At 35.2% G+C, this 10,091-nt stretch overlaps 1 protein-coding gene across 1 annotated transcript; it reads left to right on the top strand.

Moving 5' to 3' along the window:
* Positions 1-2,775: 2,775 nt before the first annotated feature.
* LOC108559732 lies at positions 2,776-3,462 on the top strand. Its single transcript, XM_017917077.1, has 3 exons — positions 2,776-3,022; positions 3,091-3,255; positions 3,326-3,462. Exons 1-3 carry the CDS (start codon positions 2,776-2,778, stop codon positions 3,460-3,462), a joined length of 549 nt encoding a protein of 182 aa, XP_017772566.1.
* Positions 3,463-10,091: the final 6,629 nt, after the last annotated feature.

Here is a 10,091-nt window from a genome sequence, read left to right as displayed (position 1 = left end):
TATTATTTGACAGATGTCACTTTTATAACGTCAACTGTGTTTAAGGTTTTTGTTTGAATTTGTTATTTGACAAATGTCACTTTCATAAAGTCTGTGTTTGACGTTTTTGTTTGAATCTGTTATTTGACAGATGTCTCGGACCCATGAATAACCAAACAAAACGAACGGGACACGACGCAAAAACAAACGGATTCAATTATACGAAACGGATCAAATAATCTCCACACGACCAGGGTAGATTTTTCTTCCTCTTCTTCCTTCCCCCTTCTTCATTTGGCTTCCGCATTACGCGCCAATAAGCCAGCCACTGTCTACATTCGGAACACAAAATAACTTATTCTTCGGATTACTTCTTCCGCACAAATAATTAAATTAACCAGCTTTTCCCAATGTACCAAAACTTCCTTCTTCAGCACGAATAATGAAAATAAAGAACTTCTTCTAACGCAACTAAAAAATAACTATTAAATCAAACTAAACTAACTTCTACAAAATATGTACGTAGGAGAGATACGGCAAGACAGGTAAAAATAATAAAGGTAACGGATCGAACATAAATATATAACGAATTTCGAACCGGGGTCTCAGAGAGACCTCGGAAGGGTATAAATTAGAAAGGTTAACACGTTAAAATTATATAAAAAACTTTAGTATTGCTTTGTAAACGCCAACGTCCTCGGATTGGATGAGACACCGTATAGACGTGGGCATGGGAATTCTATTATGCAGCAATTGCTCATAAAGAACCCCGGATGCCTCACTATTGTGTTCACATGCGAAGACGATGTGATCCAGCGTCCCCACAGACCCGCAACTACATCTGTCCCAATCCTGCCACCCGATTCTGGCTAAATGTACCGGAGCCCGAGTATGTCCGGACCGCAAACGACCAAGCTTGGCAATGTCCGCCTTACTCCTGAAGCCCATCTTCAGGGTAGATCAGCGATCGGGGAACTTTTTTAACCATTACCTCAAAATATTTTTGCGTAAGTCGATATTACCCCCCCTTCACTCTGAAAAGAAAACAATCAATGTAACAATAATTACTTTAAAATTGGGACTTTTTGATGTAAGAGCAATTTAAATACAGAAAAGCCTTGTTCCCTATTACCCAAAAAAAAATCATTTTTACCCCATTTTGGGTAATTTACACCGGTTCCCAGACTGCTGGGGTAGATAATCCGTTTTCAACCGACAGATGGAGCTGCAAAAGAATCACCGAAATACACAAGTTATATAATATATATATATAAAAACTTGCACAAAAAACTTTAAAATAAGTAAATTATTATATCTTAGTTAAAAATGCTTTTAGTTTATACACCATAAGTAGAAATTGTTGTTAAAACTTAGATCGAGTAGGTGTGCAAAGTAATTGCATCAAAGTTGTTCACTTTTTTTATGCTTCATCTTCTTCTGTTTCAAATAGAAAAAGGAAGGAACGTCACTTTCCGTTTCCGCTCGTCGCTCCATCAAATAAATGAAACATTTCTCTTCTCAGATAATCAGATTTCACCCCGGACTGAGAATAATTAAGCGAAAGAAAGAAAATAAAATGAAAAGCTTAAATCTTGCAGCTTTTGCAGTTTATTCGAGACCCAGAGAATGACATTATATATATAAATAATTAAGAATAAATGATAAATTTTGAATAAGAAAGTAAAAATTTAATTATGTTTTTTTAAGAAGAAATTTGCTTATTTTAACATTATTATCTATTAACATCAAAATTAGAAATTAGTGCTTTTAATTAATATATAATTAATAATTAGTTTTATTAATAGTTTTATTATTGTATTAAATTAGTTTGTGCGCTTGAAATCCGCATTTGAGAGAGAGAGAAATTAATATTTATTTTGACACCTTACAGCAGCCAGACTGTTCTCCACAGCAGTCGGAAATCTCAGAACTCTCTTACAAGGTCGAACAGGAGATCAGAATTACACTCTGCGAAAACGAGATGCTGAGTGTTACGGACCGCAAGGGTACTAATAAACTAAAAATGAACTCTGACACATGGAAAACAATAAAAGCTGCTAACGAGGCCTTGGAGCGGATCTGTAAGGACGAACAACATCTTTCACTTACAGAACTCAACCAGCTGATATACGCAACATCAGCGGTGATTGCCAAGGAAGTGCAACCAAGAGTGCCGCGTAGTACAACTGTCGAGGGACCTGCTTGGAAAACGAGGCTCAAGAAGAAAATCGCTCTCTTCCGCAGCGATGTATCTGTGCTGGTTGAGTACCGCAAAGGAACGCCTGGCCAGTCTCTAAGCACTAAAGCAGCTGCCATACTTAAACGCCTGAAAATTCGAGATTTGGAACGGGCAATACAGAACCAAAAGATGAAGCTCCAGGCGATCTCTCAGCGGCTGAGGAGGTATACCAAGCGATCAGATCAGTTCCACCAGAACAGGCTGTTCCACACGGATGCTAAGATGTTCTACAGGAGCCTAAATCAAAAACAAAGCCCTGTAACCAAGCCTCCTTCCCGGGAGAAAGTGGACCGGTTCTGGCGAGGCATCCTAGAGGATGGTAGGTCGCACAACACTCGCGCCCCTTGGATCCAACGTGAAGCGGAATCATGTAAGGCAGTAACGACCAGTGGCTGGAATGATTTTACATTAGCTGAGCTGAAGAGCAATGTTAAAAAGCGTCCTTACTAGCCGACAGACTGTATAGCCATCTTACAGAAAACAATTTGCTCCCGCCTGAACAAAAAGGATGTAGACGAAGATCACAAGGCTGTAAGGACCAACTACTAGTTGATAGGATGGTCACAGAGGACGCTAGAAGACGCAAAGTCTCCCTTGCTATGGGGTGGATAGATTACAAGAAGGCGTTCGATAGCGTACCTCATAGTTGGATCATAGCAGTCCTGAAGATCTATAAAGTGAACCCGACCATCGTAAAGTTCATTGAGACTGCTATGATAGGATGGAAAACGGAAATGAAACTCTATCACGCAAACGGATGCTTCAGTACTGGTCAGATTTCCATCAAGAGAGGTATATTCCAGGGTAATTCTGTATGTCCCTGATTCCGCTTACCAGCATGTTAAATGTGGAAAAGCTTGGATACTCATTAGCGGATGGTCAGACAATCAACCATCTCTTATACATGGATGACCTTAAATTATACGCAAGGGATAAGAAACAGCTAGACCAGGAGATCGGAATAGTCAAAAATTTCAGCGATGATATATCGATGGAGTTCGGACTGGACAAATGCTCTAGAGTCCTAATAAAAAAGGGTAAATTGGAGTCCAGTCCAAGAGCAAATGTGGAACACAAAGACCAAAGTGGTTCCGGTCGTTGTTGGAGCTCTCGGTACACTCAAGATCGGATTCGAGAAGTACCTGGAAGAGCTACCGTCTAGAGTTAACGCCGAGCAGGTGCAGAAGATCGCATTGCTGGGAACAGCTCACATCCTACGAAAAGTCCTATCTATCGGACAATAAACGCCCTATGGCCCAGGTAGGGCCCCGGCAAAGAAGAGCAACTGGCACGAAAGTGCCAAGTCACAAATAGACCATAATAAGGAAATAATAACAATTCAGAAAAGAAAAAAAAATCTAACATAAACTAACAAAAATAATTAAAAAACTGGCCAAAAGGCTACAGACCGAGGTCTTTCCGTCTGGGAACATAAATTTAATGATATGAAAAAAAAATATACATATGTATATAGCAAAATAAGAAAAGTGTATGAAATAAAAAATACAGCAGGGTTGGAATTAGGAGGGTTTTAATCAAGGGACATTAGGTATTGGAAAAGATATTTAAATTTGGGATGGATATTTGGGTTTCGAGAGGTACAGAATTTAGAAAGGCAAGCGATATTGGATTCTGTGGATTTAAATTTCCCGGAGAATTAAAGGTTTTGGTGCAGAGGATTATTAGGATGTCGTATATTGGTGAGAATACGAAGGGCGGAAGTTTGGATACGGACAGGTTCTTTTGGACGGGATTTCGGCATTGGGAAAATAGAGGGAAACCATAGTCAATAATTGGACGGCAAATGGATTTGTAAATGGATGTGTGGCACTGTAAGGATATTTCGATATTTCGTCATATAAGCGGGCTGGAGTATAATAAATTATTTTTTTTTTCACAAATTTTTATTTATACAATAAAGTATAATTTACTATAAAACGTAAATAAGGAAATAATTACTGACTGATTTTATGTTGATTTTAATTATATGCATTAATTATTTTTATTTTTTTTATATTAATATAAAGGCTTCATAGTAACAAAATATTTTTTTACTCAAGAAAATTTATACATATAGTTAATGTTTATTAACTATAATTCAACTGACTTATTTATGATGATAAATAAAAAATGATGATTTATGTATACAAAAATATTTTTTGAGAATTTAGTTGACGCATATTTGCTTTCGATTGGTCCCGCTACGATTGAAGCGCTTGTGGCCATCACCCCATTAACTTTGAATTTATTACGGCGCTTGCTTCAAATATGTTTTATTGTATCGTTGATGATAGAAAAGAAAATAATTATAACTATACAAAAATGTGTAAACAATCAGAGCAACTGCATACGTGGTACAGACTACACCTCTCAAATTTGAATACCCAATTATCCTGGAAAGAGATAAACTGGAGGAAAATATTGATATTGAAGAGTATTATAAGATGTGCATGACAACTTCAAGAAAATCATAATATACGAAAATTATTTGACCTACAAATACTCCTTTACTCAATTCAGCACTACTAATTATAGTTATGATATGATGTTGAATTTACACGAACGAACAGTCGTGTTAATGCTGCTGATTGATCCTAAATCCATAAACGAACTGTTTTGATCGAAGGACCAAGTTGTGCGGGTGAATAATATGAACTCGGTCTGGTAGATTAAAAATGTCGGTTTATTTTATTTATTACAATTCACACTACTATTTAACTATCTCTCAACTCATATTTTTACTTGAAATCACTTAACTGTCAACTCATATTAATTGTTTTATTTTTTTTCGTGCTTCTTTTCTTTAAGCGAAGCCTACCTTTTTTTTGGCGCACAATGTTGCCATTATTTGACATTGGCGCCCAAACACAAGCTAACCAGTGAAACTTCAACCAGGGGCACCAAGTCATATGAGAAATCTGTTGTATAGCCACTGCGGTGGCGTTCCTTAGTGCATGGGGAGCACATAACGCATAATAATTTGAAATTTCAAACAATAAAAATTTTCGAATACATTTGTCCTATATTTACTTTTCCTTTCAATAGTTTTTATTGCTTTAACGTTTTCGAACTATTTACATTTATTATTAAACATTTTGGTCTTTCTTAAGATTTGTATTACTAGTGATTAGTTTATTAATTAGTGAGTATTGTTAAATTAGTAGGGTGGTGATAAAATCCTTGTTAGATTTTCTTTTTGCTCTTCATTCCCAAGGTTGTTTTGTAAGTGCCATTGGATATATTTAACTAATTTATTTTAGCTTTCCAGACTGATTGAAGGAACATTTGTGAGGACTATAAGGTGGGATAAATGTAACTAATTTGTTTTAGGTTATTTAAAATTTCATTTAAGATATATAGGACTACAAATAAACTCCAGTAAGTGTATATTTAAAATGTATTGCACAATAGTAAACAAATATAACTTTTCAGAAATGAGATACACTTGTCCAGTTCCGGGATGTATTTCCATTCAAGAACAGGAGGAAATAATTATGTCAATCCCTATGGATAGAACTGAAACAGAATTACTAGAAGATATAAAAGATTTGAATACAGATGATATGCATTGTGAAGTAGAAATGTTCCTAGAAGATTAATTAGAAATTTTCAATAATTTTACAAAATTAAATAACAGTACACAACGTTTTATTCGTAACCAATTAACGAATTTACCAAGAAAGAAATTAGGCAGAACATACACATTAGAAAACAAATTATTTGCATTGAGTATTTTTAAAAGATGCCGTTGTTGCTATATTTATTTGTCATATATATTTGCCTTACCTAGTATACCAACTCTAAAAACATATATCTGCAATTAGAATTGAACCAGGTATCAATGCATCTATATTTAAGGCATTAAATGCACATGTTCTGAAAATTGAGGATAATAAAGAAAAAACATGTAGCTTAATTTTTGACGAAATAAGTTTGAATCCACATTTTGATTTAGATAATTCCACGCAAATAGTTTTTGGATTTAAGGATGATGGACAAATAATATTGCCGATCATGTACAAGTATATATGTTAAGATCTCTGTAATCAAATTGGGAAGTACCTTTGTGTTATACGTTTAGTAATGGTCCAACAGATGCAAATATTTTGTTAATGAAATAGTTTCTGAATTAACGAAAATAGGATTCAATGTAGCGGCACTTATTTGCGATCAGGCACCTACAAACATAACATTAAATTATATTAAATAAGAGACATGAAACAAATATTATTTGCATTGGTAATAATAATATAGTATCATTGTATGATATATGCCACATCATAAAATGCTTCAGAAATAATTTNNNATTTAACAGATTGCTTACATAATTTTAAAATTATTCCAAAGATAACAGAAGAACATGTAATAGAGAACAGAGTACGAAAAATGAATGACGTATTTTAATAATGAAGAAGCATTAGGAACTGCATCATTCTGCTCATTCATGAATGACTTATTCGACAGTATGAATGGTCATAACATTAGCAATTCTGCAGAATTAAGAACGCGAGTGACTATAGATTCCAACCATTTACAGTTCTGGTACAAATCAATAAAAATCCTGGAAAATATAAAATACATTACTACATCAAAACAACCTCCTGTTATTCTTAATTGCATACATACAATAAAAGGGTTCATAAATTTACATAATATTCTACTAAAGGACATAAATTTGAATATTTCATGCCAATTGCATTAAATCAAGATCCCTTAGAAAATACATTTGGACAAATACAACAATTAGGTTTCAGATATACAAATCCATCATGCTACACTTTTGAATTGATAGGGGGAGCTATTGTGTATAGTGTGATAGGGTACGTGAATATAGGGCGGATGAATACTTTATATGTGTGGAGTAGGGTTTCGGCGGAGCAACCGCCCCGTTTGGATCGGAGGCAATAAAGAAGGTTTAATTGTTGGTTTGTTTTCTTGAGGAGGGGGCTGATTAAAAGTTTGGTGTTAAGGGTATGGGATAGTTGGATTCCGAGATAGTTGGCGATTTTGTTTTCCAGGATTTGAGAATTCCACAAGGAGATTGAGAGAGGTTGAGAAGCGCGGATTCTGGGGTGGCGAAATGTAATGAGTTGTGATTTTGAGGGGTTGGGTTTTATCCGCCATCTTCTCATCCATGATTCCAGGTTGTGACAACATTCTTGAAGATTATTAATGGCATTGGTGGGGGAGCGATCAGATGAGAGAGTAACGGTGGGCAGGGGTTGGTATATCGGAGCAAAATATGTTGAAGAGTATGGGTGAAAGGATAGCCCCTTGCGGGACTCCAGAAAAGATTGCAGATGGAGTTGAAAAGGCGTTTCCGATTTTGATTGATACGGATCTGGTGAGAAGGTAATGTTGCAGGAAATTTATAAGGTAATCGAGGAAGCTGAGGTGGATAAGCTTGTGAATCAGGCCATTATGCCACACAGTGTCAAATGCCCTGTGGATATCAAGGAATAAGGCGGGAATGTACCGGCGGGAGTTTATAGAAGTTATGATGTGGGTGCTTAGATTGAGGATTGCGTGCTGTGTGGAGGTGTGGCTAGTAAAGTCGTATTGGTGTGGTGGGATGATGTTGTGGGAAGAACAGTGGGAGAGGATTCTTTTGTAAATTATTTTTTCAAGGAGTTTACCTAAAACTGGGAGTAGTGAGATGCGGCGATAAGATTCGGGGAGGGTGGGGTCTTTTCAAGGTTTGTGGATCATGATGGTCGATGCATGTTTCCAGGGATTTGGGAAGTGGCCTAAACTGAAGGCAGAGTTAAATATTTCACATAGCCAATTTTGAGCAGCCTGCGGGAGTTTCCGCACAATGGACCATGTGATGCCGTCTTTTCCGGGTGCACATCTCTTCCCAGAAGCCTCGATGATGGACCGGATTTCATCCGAGGAGATACGCTCGCTGCTGGTAATAATATATAAACCTTGGGCGTGCAATGGTTTCGTCTTCCACGGCAAATAAAAATTGCAATTTCAAAAATAAAAACCGCAATTGTAATATTTAGAAATGGTATACAGGGAAATACAGCGAGATGGAAATGAATAGAAAATGTACGTACGTAATAAGATTTTTAGGATGGAAAACTTTCCGATGAATACGAGGATAGGTGTAGCGCGTTTTCTTTGACTCAGTGAGCTAAAATGTGCCGACTGCAAATACGTTATCGCCGTTTATTGAAATTTTACAAATATACAAAAAAAAGATTACGCACAGTATTAAATTAATCGTTTAAAACACTTAATCCATACTTTTTATATAATATTATCTATTTACAATCACAACACAAATTCAATATTTCATGCTACCTTTCAGTAAAGATTTCCTAATAATTTTCTAAAAAAAAATGTAATGAGAAAGTTTTCTTAGATATTGATTCACACATAATATCTATATGATAATAAAATATGATAGTAGTATAACACTAAGAATACAATAAAACTAAATATTTTAATGTACAGCACAGCACTACAAAAATTTAAATCTGCAACAACCTGTGAATTGGGTCAACCTCAACTCCCAATTTGCTAACAAATCTCCTGATATTTCATGATCAATAAAATGTGTATATAAGAGAGACAATTTCCAAAATGAAATCATTACTTTTTCAGCAAACATCGGGAAAGAACAGAAACCTTACACTCACTCACAATGAATTCCTCAAACAATGCTCCTATCAAGTTGAAAATCAGCAGAAAATGTACAAATTCTAAGTACACTGTTCAGCCAGGTTCGCAATACGCTGTGAGGAGGTCCGTACCATATAAAATAAATAAAAATTTCCTTTACTGAATAAAACTGAAAAACGAAAATATAATAAGATAAGTCCAGTGGATTTAAGAGTTTAGCACTGTTCTCTGCTTAGAAGTGATTAATACTATTCATATAATTCATTGATTAATATAATTCAGATTAAATTAATAGTATAAAGTGCGTATCTTCAAAGGGTTAGAAAACGGCTAAAAAAATAACAAATCAATTGAAAACAACGTTGACAAGAAGATGGATATTTTTTAAGACAGCGGTGTGGATTGTATAACACCTCCGAGCTTCAATGATGATCATCATAGGAGCTTGATAAAGGTCTTCACTAGGAAATCGCCAAGTGAACATTACACGGTAAGATTAAAAAATGAATCAAGTAAGAACAAATTGAAAAATGCAATTCCTATGAGTTATACTCCAAGACTCCTGAAAAATGAGTAGTGCAGCTAAGCTTTTCAACCTCAACCGATGGAACATGATAGTATTTATTCAAACATTAGTGATGATAGTTTGTCGCCATATACCTTCTATTAAAATGATCATTAGTAAAAACTGCTCAAAGTTGTAATACACTGCAAGGTTAGTAATCAATGAAGCTAACAATCAATTAGAGCTTTCCACGAGTTATTTAATAAGTGAAGATGATACAAACGTCGATCAAGGATTGGAGATGCAAGATGACAAGAATTCTTCTCTTTTCGGCGAAGCTTTATGGTCCATGACAATGCTAAAGTGATCAAAAATAAATAAACATATAAAAAATTCTAATATGTAATTGGATTATATTTTTAATAAATATTTTAAAATTAAACTTATTTCTTGTTATTTTCTTTTAATGAAACTAATTTTCTTTTCTAACAATTTAAGATAGATTATCATTTCGAATGCATCAGTTTCTTGCATCTTTCAGTTACAACAACATCACAAACTACCGTCAAATATTTTAGCAATTAATTCTTTTTATGAACATAACACCGAATTTCCGGAATATTACACCAGCTCTGAAAACGACTTGGTGTACGAGGAAATCATCCATGAAGAACACATAAAAATCAGCGATGAAGAGGATATTGATATAGACAATAAAGTTGTTGAAAACCATTCTCT

This window comes from Nicrophorus vespilloides, unplaced genomic scaffold (assembly GCF_001412225.1).
Source record: "Nicrophorus vespilloides isolate i.1.1-1 unplaced genomic scaffold, Nicve_v1.0, whole genome shotgun sequence".
Classification (NCBI taxonomy): domain Eukaryota; kingdom Metazoa; phylum Arthropoda; class Insecta; order Coleoptera; family Silphidae; genus Nicrophorus; species Nicrophorus vespilloides.
The sequence above is the reverse complement of the archived record's forward strand: the minus strand, read 5'-3'. Positions and strand labels throughout refer to the sequence as shown.

What these genes read in the sequence shown, in the direction of transcription:
- LOC108559732 (XM_017917077.1), top strand. Translation starts at nt 2,776, where the DNA reads ATGGTCACAGAGGACGCTAGAAGACGCAAAGTCTCCCTTGCTATGGGG. An exon ending in CAAGAGAGGTATATTCCAGG is followed by an intron (nt 3,023 to 3,090) that starts GTAATTCTGTAT and finishes GATACTCATTAG; the next exon opens with CGGATGGTCAGACAATCAAC. An exon ending in TAGAGTCCTAATAAAAAAGG is followed by an intron (nt 3,256 to 3,325) that starts GTAAATTGGAGT and finishes TCGTTGTTGGAG; the next exon opens with CTCTCGGTACACTCAAGATC.